The sequence below is a fragment of the Anarhichas minor genome, unplaced genomic scaffold, assembly GCF_050575085.1.
Source record: "Anarhichas minor isolate MPS153535 unplaced genomic scaffold, ASM5057508v1 ptg000021l, whole genome shotgun sequence".
NCBI lineage: Eukaryota > Metazoa > Chordata > Actinopteri > Perciformes > Anarhichadidae > Anarhichas > Anarhichas minor.
The window spans coordinates 202-12,500 of NW_027466467.1; the positions used below are offsets into that span (position 1 = coordinate 202).

The following is a 12,299-nucleotide window of genomic DNA, read 5'->3' on the forward strand; positions in this document are numbered from 1 at the left end:
GTATATATATATACACAGTATATATATATACTGTATATATATATATATATACAGTATATATATATATACTGTATATATATATATATACAGTATATATATATATATACTGTATATATATATATATACAGTATATATATATATACTGTATATATATATATATATATACAGTATATATATATATATATATACAGTATATATATATATACTGTATATATATATATATACAGTATATATATATATATATATACTGTATATATATATATATATATATACAGCATTTTGTTTGTATTCTCCTTTAAAAATACATTCATGTTGCTTAATTATTACATTTTTATGTCATAAAAATATTGTAGCGTCCGCGTTAGCATCAAGGCTAGTGTGCTTTTCTTATTTCGTGTGATGCTCGTTGTCACTGTGGTTTAACTGAGATCTGATCTGACTGCATGTGGCCTTCAGAAAGATGATAGTGTTGATATTAAAGCATCAATATACCAGATTCTGATCATTGATGCAGCTGATAACATCTGTTAGCTCTGCTAGCTCTGCTAGCTCTGTTAGCACTGCTAGCACTGTTAGCACTGCTAGCTGCTAGCTGTGAGCCGCCGGCTCAGGCGTCGCCATGTTGAGAGCCGTTGAGAGGCAGTCAACAACGCTCCCAATCTGGTCTGTTGCTCCTTCTTAAGATGATTGTCTGGAGCTGTGGCTGCATTCAGAATGACAGGATGAGTCAGAGAAGGATCGGAACAATTCCAACACTGTTTGAACACACGAGGAGAACTTGGATGAACTTTCCAACACGTTCTCACTGCAAACTGTGAAGCTCTGGGTCTCTACAGAACATACAGTCTGATGTCTTCTCCTTTTTACTTTGCAAATGTGGGCTCACTCTGGAGATCTACACACACACACACACACTCACACACTCACACACTCACACACACACACACATACTCACACACACACACAGTCACACACTCACACACACAGTCACACACACACACAGTCACACACACACTCTCACACACACACACAGTCACACACTCACACACACATACACACACTCACACACACACACTCACACACATATACACACACACACACATACACACACACACATACTCTCACACACACATACACATACACTCACACATACACACACACACACACATACACTCACACACACACACATACTCTCACACACACATACTCACACACACATACACTCACACACACACACATACTCTCACACACACATACTCTCACACACACATACACTCACACACACACACATACTCTCACACACACACATACACTCACACACACACACATACTCTCACACATACACTCACACACATACACACACACACACATACACACACACATACTCTCACACATACACTCACACACATACACACATACACACACACATACACTCACACATACACACATACACACACACACACATACACACACACACACATACTCTCACACACACACATACACTCACACACACACACATACTCTCACACATACACTCACACACACATACACTCACACACACACACATACACTCACACACACACACATACTCTCACACATACTCTCACACACACATACACTCACACACACACACATACACACACACACGAGGGATTCCCATTTATTCTCTTTCATTTGCTTGTGAACACACTGAATGTGTGTGAAACATGTTTCTCAGCCACGTGTTGCAGCAGCAGAGACGTGATGCATAATTCATGAGTTCATATAATGCAGTCAGCCTTTATAATAAGAGAGAAGTCCATTAACAGTGACTCGTGTGTTGTTACTCTGAGTCACGTGTCATCATGCTTTGGTTTAAAGTGGCTCCACAGATCTTCTGCTTCCTCCAGTGAAGAGGATTCTCTCAGTGCAGACTCTCATTAAGAGACGTTTTCCTCCACTTCTCTTATTCATGAGCAGCTTTAATGTGCTCAACGTTCGTTACAAAGATTAATGTGAATCTACGACAGAGACAGAGCTGGAGCATCAACTCGTCTTATTGTTATTTTATCTTTGTTAAGATAACATGCTTATACACATAGTATTCATATAGTAATACTATGTGTATTCATATATGCTGCTGCTCTACTTTCAGTCTGTTGTTGAGTGTTCAGTTATTTTATTAAAGGTTATAATCAACATTTCATAAAACATCTTTACTTCAAATACACAATCTGTTGTTCTGCTTGTGAATTATTCTTTAAATAATTCACACAATCACACCGACACACACACACACACACACATTTGATGATTTCTCCGTCTCCATCTTGACTTTTCTCAACCAGTGAACAGGAAGTGACCATATCTGGACTGAGGAGGAGTGACGTAGAGACGCCGTATACGTCTCTGATAGAGTGATAGAGACCTGTCAATCACAGTGTAGCCCCGCCCTAAATCATCCCCTGCTTTATGGTCTGTTTGACTCTAAATGGACCATAATGTACTAAATGAACATCATGCTGTATTGAAGAAGACTTGAAACTAGAGACTGAGACCATAAACTCATGTTTACAATGTTTACTGAGGTAATAAATCAAGAGAGAAGTAGAGTCATTTTCTCATAGACTTCTATACAACCAGAGGAGTCGCCCCCTGGTGGACACTAGAGAGAATGCAGCTTTAACACATGAAGCTTTGGCTTCAATTTTCATGCGAGACAAAGACGGAGATGACGGAGAGTTGAGACCTTGTTCCAAAGTCAGAACAGACTTCACCAAACATGTCTCTCTTCTTTCTTTAACTACGAGTTCCTCCACATAAACCAACCAGAAGTAAAGAGTGTGAAGAGCTGCAGAAACCTCTGAGGATAAAAGTCTGTTCATGACGGGTTTAAACTTTACATGTCGACCAGAAGTTCGTCTCACATTACGTTAAGTTGTGATATATGTTAGTGCTGTGCAGAAGAACTTCATCACTGTTTTCTGGGTTTCATGTTTGTGAACTGAGCTGAGGAATGAAAACTATATCCAGATCTGTCGATTAACGGATCTAAATCTCTCAGATTGTCACCGTGTTTTCTTCTGCTCCTCCGCAGTGATCTGCTCCTTCAGGGGCTCCGTGACTCAGGCTCTGGCTCTGGAGGTTGGAGAGACGGTTCAGATTCTGGAGAAGTGTGAAGGTAAGACCTGACGGATGTCTGCATGAGACGCTTGGGGGCGGATGTTTGACGCACTTATTCTGTCCTTGATCATTGTGATAAAGCAGCAGCAGCAGTAATCACTGCAGACGTCCTCCACACGGAGAGATGAAGTCTTCAAGCTCATTTACATAACGTCACAATAAAGGGATGATGGATATCGTGGAGCTGGAGGTCAGAGCAGTGAGCCGCAGTGAGCCGCTGGCTAACGCTAACGTTAACGTTAGCGTTCTGCACCAATCAAACATGCTGAAACTGAGCAAAGCTACAAAATATAACGCCAACAAGAAAACATGGAAGAATAACGCAGTAGAACTACTTCCTGTTTTGTAAATCTTTGTGAACCAGCGTGTCTTCTAGAGTGTGTTCCTACTAAAGGAAGTAAACATGATGAAGACGCACTTTGTTGGACGACTTTTCTTTCTTTTGATCTGCTGGAGTCAAAGACCTCAGAACAGCATCTCATCAGGAGCAGCTGCTGAGGACCTGCTGCTCCACAGGAACCAGTGATGAAGACTTCCTGTTCTACACAAACACGTCATCCTGCACGACTCCATCGTTCCACAGTCTAGTTTAGTGCTGAAGGCGCCATGTGGAGACTTAGAGGCACTCAAGAGGTTTAGACTTCTAATATTTTGACCAGAGTTTCACTTTTCCACCGATCAGCAGTTTGTAAACTGAAGAACATGAAGGAGTGAACAGTAGAAGTAACATTAAGATCATTTATTCAAACAGAAGAACACAAACTGATCTAACACGAGCTCCACCAAACACACACCGTTAGTCTTTAAGAGCTTTAGAAACTAAATCTTCATTTGAGTAAATCAGCTGGTTTACATATTAATCTACACATTATGAATATGAGGTTTGAGCTCCTCCTCCTCGTTGTGGAGGTTTGACTCATGACTTGTTTGTTCGTATCTCTGAGTTCCACTCGTCCTCTCCTTGATTGCTCACACTTCTCTCTGTTTCTTCGTCCTCTGGTGTTTTTGGATATTAATGCAACAAACAGCTCGTAGAGGAGAAACGCCTCCGTTCACGCTCAGAGCGACGGCACCAAAGCAGCGCCAGTACAAACACAGTCAACTCATTTACATATGTAGATCTCCGGATAGAGGAGCTTCCATCACTGCTGCTGCGTCTGTAGAACCAGAGTGCAGCATCCTCAGCGCTCTGCAGCGATGAGAGGCTCAGTGAGGGAGCTGCTGGTCCTCCTCTCAGCAGGACTGTTGTGTTTCTGCAGGTAACCAGTGATCGTGTGCTTCAGGAGCATCCATCCAGAGCTCACAGCTGATTGGCTCTTTCTCTTCCCTCCTCGCTCATCTTTACTTCCTGTCCTCTACATTTGTTCCTCCTCTCTTATTCTCAGCATCTAATTTGTTCTTGTAATGAAATGCGACCCCTCCATGGGGGGACGTGGTCTATTATCTCAGCCCACACTGGTTCTCGGGGCGTGCCGGGGCTGCTGGCTCAGGTCCTCGTGACGGTTCACTCTCCTCCAGTCTGTGATCATGTGAACCTGCAGATACAACCAAACGATGGAGCAGAGAGCAGATACTAATGAGAGGATCGTTTCAGCGCTTATATATACTTTATGTCTTTTAAAAACATGTTTACAGAAACCTTCTCCAGTCACGAGAGTAAGAAACGTCAGCAGGGATTTTAGATTTTTAATTTATATTTCCTTTTTCCTCGACTCTCGTTTCTTTACACGTGTTTTCATCCACAGAGCAGCTACTGTTCCTCCTGTTCTGTACATCTTTCTTTGAATCTTCTTCTTCTTCTCTTCTTCTGATGCAAAACGACTCAAACTCAGTGACGTTAATGATGAGTCAGCAGGAATCATCCTGAAACACAGATTACAGCCGGAACACAAAGCGTGAGACTTCGGTTTGAGGCCGCAGCAGCACTTTAGTGTGAGATGTGACGTCAGCATTACTGAAGAGCTCCTGTTGTTCTGGAGAGAGCTTCAAGTAGAAACAACAGATATGAATCCTTATATGTCAGTGAGATATGACTAACATCTATATTTCTCTATTGAGTAGAGCGTAACACAGGAGACGGTGTCGTCTATCTTTGAGCCGATGCTTCTGTCCACAGTCACTGAACATCAGCTCATTAACCCTCGACAGACAGAGGAGAGATTTAAACAGACTCAGCTCTACAGTAGAATGAACAGACATGTTTCTGTACCATTAATGAGACGTAGAGACTCATGTGTAGCATCTTTCATCCTTAATGTTTCTGTGTGACTTTAACACACCAGGCTCAACTGGTCACCCCTTGTTTAACGTCCCAACGCTATGAATTGTGGGTAATTCCCTTTCGCAAAGTCTGCAGGAATGGATGGGACCATTGTGTTGTCTGCATGTGTTTCTGGTGAGATGTGTGAAATGAAGTCTGGCTTCAACTCAAGCTGAAGAGATCTGAACGTCCACCAGGGTTGAGTTTTAGGGGCGGAGCCTTGGCGTCCAGGGGATGAAACAGCTGTTTGTTTACCTTGGTCTCCTTCTTTCATGTTTGTTGGAGCTATTTATTGTATTTTGTTATTTCATTTATAAGTAGTATTGTTTAATTATTGTAGATGTTTCATATATTAAGATTATTTTTCTCTTTAATAGTAATTTGTTTAGTTATATTGTTTTTTGGGTAATTACTGTGGGCACCTGTTGCTATATATATGAGTAGAAGGATAGGACCAGCATGCACCGGGGTGGGCGTATAGTTTTTACCAGCATATCACATCACAGGAGAGACAGCACGACAGGAGTTTGTTAGTTCGTTTGTTTGCTTTATTCAATAAACACGAAAATCGGAATCCTGCATGGACAATCCACTCTCTTCTGGCTGCGTAAGAATACCGACCACGGTGCATCAGTGGCGTTTGATTATTGTTTGTTTAAATTGGATTAAGTCGACAAATGGCCACTACAATGTTAATATTCGTACATTATACCGCCTAGACCCGGATCAAGAGGTACCTGCTGGTCTGAGCTCATTATGAGCCTCTCTCTGCCTTCCACTGAGCAGGATTATTATTGTTGTTATTATTTAATAATGATGATTGTAATGACCACTTAGAGGAGAGATGATGATTATAGATACAATGATTTACACACAAACACCTGCTCTCACTAATGTACATAATACACATTCATGTGTTTCCCCTTTGAGTCCTGCAGGTTGTTCCTCTTACAGAAGAACACACACACACACACACACTCACTCACTCACTCACTCACTCACTCACTCACTCACTCACACACACACACACACACTCTCACACACACACACACACACACACACACACTCACTCACTCACTCACTCACACACACACACACACTCACTCACTCACTCACTCACTCACTCACTCACTCACTCACTCACTCACTCACTCACTCACACACACACACACACACACACACACACTCACTCACTCACTCACTCACTCACTCACTCACTCACTCACTCACACACTCTCACTCACACACACACACACACACACACACACTCACTCACTCACTCACTCACTCACACACACACACTCACTCACTCACTCACTCACTCACTCACTCACTCACTCACTCACTCACTCACTCACTCACACACACACTCTCACACACACACTCACTCACTCACTCACTCACTCACTCACTCACTCACTCACACACACACACACACACACACACACACGTCCTCATCTCTTGTAACAGGCCCAGATGCTGCTGGTCCAGCCCTCTGGTCTGATTTCCATTTAGATGAGAGTCTGGGGAGTAAACACATGGTAACGAGGGTGATGAATGAATCTTGATTGGTTATTAAGTACCCGGCCAATTAAGCCTTCATCTCCATATTCATATCAGATTATGTGGAACAGCTGAGAAAGTGGACGTGATGATTCTGTAAGAAGATAAGATGAAAGTTATGACGAAGCCTCTGAAGCGGAGTCAGTGTTCTGATTAGTCAGGAGCCCGTGATGTGTGTTCATCACGTGACCGTATCGGTGACATTATTTCAGTCTTTGGGTGAAACTTCACAAACGTTTTCTTGACAGAAGTGTCTTAAACATGTTTGTTATGAGCACCAGGTGAACATTGTGGTGGTTTAGACGTCAGAATATTGATAACTGATAAAAGAACGACTGGTTGTTGTCATCAGGGTGAAAGATCGTTTCTCGCATCACTTTTCATATTTTTGTGAATACATTATTTGTAGTTTATACGATAAAAACTGCTGCGCATCAGTGAGAATAAAGACCCCCGACATTTAGCAATAATAGGCTTTTAGGGGTCCTCCTGAGACCCCCGTGTTTCTCACACTGCATGGTGTGTGTGACTCTAAATGGACCATAATGTACTAAATGAACATCATGCTGTATTGAAGAAGACTTGAAACTACTTGAAAGTACTTTAAAGAACCGGAGGTTGAACTTTGTAAAGATTTGGGTTCGTGCAACCAACCCGACCCGTCTTGAAACATTTTTAAGAATCGGAGACACAGTCATGTTTATTCCACTTGGATGGAGACAGATGATGTCTCCACAGTCTGAGAGCCCCCCCCCTTGTTTCCAGCTGTCAAGGTTTTACCTGAAGCAGAGTCATTTTTCATGACAGCTCTCTCCTCCACTGAGACATCTGATGATGTCCGTCCATGTGGAAAGAGTCGTGCTCTCTGCAGGAGGATCCTCTCACGCACACACGGGCACAGAATGTACTTTACATCAGGTCTCTGAGGTCACTGAGGTCTCAGGTAGCAGGGTGGACTCAGACCTGGTCCTGGCTCTCTGTCGTAGTGTCACATAAAGATGGTTCTCCTCCAATACTCAGTAGAACATGTGTTTCTAGTCTCTGGTCTCTGATCATGTTTCATTGTAAACAACCAATCAGAGGAGAGCTAGTAACGTTAGCAGCACCGCTAACGGCTAACCAACAGGAGGAGAGCTAGTAACGTTAGCAGCACCGCTAACGGCTAACCAACAGGAGGTTCACTTCAGTTACATTATGATGCCTTCAGGCTCTGCTCAGTGAACATGAGTACTGGCTGAAGGTACATTATAACGTTATCATGATGTGTTCACATGTCATCTGTAAAATGTAGTTTTGGTGATAAACTAGAATAAATCCAGTAGTTTGAAGGAGATGTTTATGAATATAAAACAGATATTAGAGATGAATTATGAGCTGTTTAACTTCATAACACGAGCTCTAAGAACATTATTATACAGCATTAAATATAATAATGACAATAAAAATACAATCTGGTATTTCATTATCTTTTGAATTGTTTCTTTTTAAGAAGAAAAAAACACAATAAATTACTAAAACAAAGTAAAAGTATAACATTTATAATTGTTTATGGTTTACAGACTTCAGAGCGTTGAAATGATTTTTGAGACGGTGGCAGAAACAAAAAGTCTGGATGGTTGTAGACCAGCTGCTTTAATAAACACTTCGTACTGTTTGTTTGTTAATTACTATTTTTTGATGCATGCTGGGAGTTTGAATGTGTTTGTCCTCCTTGAGGCAGGAGGTGATTTAAGAGTGTGTTCATTTGATTGTATTCCTTGTTGTGAAAATCAAGCTGCACATTCAGTCACGCTGACTCGTCGCTCTTCACTGACTCTCTCCTGTTTACGTCTTCTCCAGGTTGGTTCAGAGGGTTCTCCACCAGGAGGCCAAACGTGAAGGTAAGAGAGACTTTAACAGCTCCAGCTCCTCTCACACTGTTCCACACTGTCTTCATCTGGAACTTTGACTCTCCGTCCTCTTCTCTCCACTTCTCTGATTCTTCTTCCTCTGCTGGTGAAGTTGAGAAAAGTCTCTGACTGTAATGAAGGAGACTTTATGTAAATACAGTGAACACTTCTCTACTTCTCTCCATCTTTTATCTTTGCTGTCTGAGAATAAAATGAGCCGTTATTTATCAACCAGTGAACAGGAAGTGACCATATCTGGACTGAGGAGGAGTGACGTAGAGACGCCGTATACGTCTCTGGTAGAGACCTGTCAATCACTGTGTAGCCCCGCCCCTAAAGCATCCCCTGCTTTGTGGTCTGTTTGACTCTAAATGGACCATAATGTACTAAATGAACATCATGCTGTATTGAAGAAGACTTGAAACTAGAGATTGAGACCATAAACTCATGTTTACAATGTTTACTGAGGTAATAAATCAAGAGAGAAGTAGAGTCATTTTCTCATAGACTTCTATACAACCAGAGGAGTCGCCCCCTGGTGGACACTAGAGAGAATGCAGCTTTAACACATGAAGCTCTGACTTCACTTTAAAGAACCGGAGGTTGTCTTCTGGCTAACAACATAGAAGACCAAAATAAAATAGCTAGTCGTGATCACAAGTCTCTTGGACTGGACTCTAGATGGAAGGTGAAGCCGGTGTAAAGAAATCAAAATGAGAGGAACGTGAGAGCTTTCAGGAGGACGTGGTCAAAAGCTTGGCAGCAGCTTTTTGGACCACTTGTAGGAGATTTAGCAAAGAGTTGCTGAAGCCGGTGAAAAGAGGTTCATAATGAAGGCAGGAGGAGATAAATACGTCTCGTGTGGAGGTTAAGTAGCATCAACACACAGGTACAGTGTGAAGGTGCCAGAATTTAATTTTAACTACCGAGATCAACAGAATGTGAAGAGGTTAGGATCTGCTCATCAGCTGTTGTGTAGTGGGGGGGGGGGATCTATCCTGCAGTTACTAAGCAACCAAAACCTTCTGGCTGCGATGAGGATGAGCAGTGAGACTCAGTGACTGAACACAGAGAACCACAGCAGCTGTAAGGCTTCATGTGTTTGACTCTTCAGATGTTGAGACGGACAGTAAATGATGAACGAGGGTTCTGATCTGATCCGACCACTTAGTGTCACCGTCAACACACGGAGGACGTAACCTGTTGTTGTGACTCTGCTGTTAGTCAGCTGACTTATTTAGTTATTGTTTATGACTATAGATTTAGATATAAGGACCCAGCAGCAGGTCACACGTTGCACCTTTAAGTTCTGCTAATTGTTGAACACTTTTCCATGTTGAGACAAACGGACCTTAAATAGAACGTTAGAGTCTTATAAAGAATGAAGCACGTTAACCCTCTGAACCCCAAAGCCTCTCTGAGGTCTAAAGTCCTCTATGAACCAGAACCATCATGAGTAGAAGTAGAGAACTAGAACATGTCTTCAGTGCACAATAACAGTTATGATGACATCAGTCATTAAAAAGAAGAAAAACAAGTTGAATTTCTTTGACTAACAGAAAGATTTATTTTGGCTGATTAAAGCTTTTTCAATCCCTCCGGCGTGTTCTGTGGTTCAGAGGGTTGAACTGTTCTCCAGCAGCGTGTTCTGTGGTTCAGAGGGTTGAGCTGTTCTCCAGCAGCGTGTTCTGTGGTTCAGAGGGTTGAACTGTTCTCCAGCAGCGTGTTCTGTGGTTCAGAGGGTTGAACTGTTCTCCAGCAGCGTGTTCTGTGGTTCAGAGGGTTGAACTGTTCTTCAGCAGCGTGTTCTGTAGTTCAGAGGGTTGAGCTGTTCTCCAGCAGCGTGTTCTGTGGTTCAGAGGGTTGAGCTGTTCTCCAGCAGCGTGTTCTGTGGTTCAGAGGGTTGAGCTGTTCTCCAGCAGCGTGTTCTGTGGTTCAGAGGGTTGAGCTGTTCTCCAGCAGCGTGTTCCGTGGTTCAGAGGGTTGAACTGTTCTCCAGCAGCGTGTTCTGTGGTTCAGAGGGTTGAACTGTTCTCCAGCAGCGTGTTCTGTGGTTCAGAGGGTTGAGCTGTTCTCCAGCAGCGTGTTCTGTGGTTCAGAGGGTTGAGCTGTTCTCCAGCAGCGTGTTCTGTGGTTCAGAGGGTTTGGCTGTTCTCCAGCAGCGTGTTCTGTGGTTCAGAGGGTTGAGCTGTTCTCCAGCAGCGTGTTCTGTGGTTCAGAGGGTTGAACTGTTCTCCAGCAGCGTGTTCTGTGGTTCAGAGGGTGGTTCACGTTTAAACAGTGAGATGTCGGGCACAGTGAAGACTCTCTGCTGATGTTGTTGAGACAGAAACATCTCTGCTTGTCATTCTTCACTGTGTCTCTCAGGTTTCAGGCTGTTAAACAACATCTGTTGCATGAAGTGTCATCATCACTGTGACGACATCAGAATGATGTCATCTTTGAGCTGAGACCTGCTGCTGGAAAGGAAGCACGCTGACCCGTGTAAAGGGTTAAATGATCACCTCAAACTCTCAGAGTGTCTGTGGTGAGCAGCAGGTGTCCTGGTCCACATTGTGTCTGCATGTGAGTGTGTGAGCAGAGAGGCATCAGCCTCACCTGGTTTCTCCACCATGAGCTCGCTGGTGGAAGCAGACCTCCATGTTCTCCCTCAGGAGGAGCCTCAGTGCTCCGACTCTCATCCAGCAGCTCTGTGGAGAACGTTGTTCAGCGTTCAGAGAGGACGACTCAGTCAGTCAATCTGAAGGTTTACATCCAAGGAGAGTTAAGCCCCGCCCCTTCTGCTCCCCACATGGGACATTATTAAAGACGATCCAGAGGTTTTGTCTTCACCTCTGGGGAGCCTAAAGAGAGAGAGAGAGAGAGAGAGAGAGTGTGTGTGAGTGTGTGTGTGTGTGAGGTGGAGGTGACTTCTGATCTCCTCTGCCAAAGCGAACACATACCTGTCTGTCAACTGCTCTGAGTCAGGTGTACACACACACACACACAGGCACGCACACACACATACACACACACACACACACACACACACACTCATTCAGTGAGTGTCTTTCCCTCCCAGTGACATCCAGCCTCAATGTGTGTGTGTGTGTGTGCGCGTGTCTGTGTGTCCGTGCGTGCGTGTGCTTGGCTCAGATCAGCCTATCCAGTCACCTTCCATCAGAGATTAAACCAATTAGAGGAGAGTGTCAGAGACAAAGAACACACACACACACACACACACAGACACACACAGACTACATCAGTGGACTGTGGTCGGTGCTTCAGTCCATTTAAACACGACTCAGCACCAGAGTCTCTTTAGAAAACCTCTCATTCTACTGCAGCAGGGTCTGACAGTCTGCCCCTCTCAGTCCTGTCCATTTAGAAGATGTGATGAGAATGAAACTAAAGACTTGTAATTACTGAAACAGAGGAGCACAGAG

The 12,299-nt window shown here is 43.3% G+C and overlaps 1 protein-coding gene across 1 annotated transcript in view; it reads left to right on the forward strand.

Annotated features, from left to right (window-relative positions):
• Positions 1 to 3,076: 3,076 nt before the first annotated feature.
• The window catches only part of dock3 (dedicator of cytokinesis 3), a gene marked incomplete at its 5' end in the record, with an annotated part of 96,900 nt that continues 87,677 nt past the window's right edge, over positions 3,077 to 12,299 (forward strand). Inside the window, 2 exons of the mRNA XM_076096374.1 lie at positions 3,077 to 3,160; positions 8,825 to 8,865. Coding sequence (XP_075952489.1) covers positions 3,077 to 3,160; positions 8,825 to 8,865 — 125 coding nt within the window. The remainder of the gene's footprint in view (positions 3,161 to 8,824; positions 8,866 to 12,299) is intronic.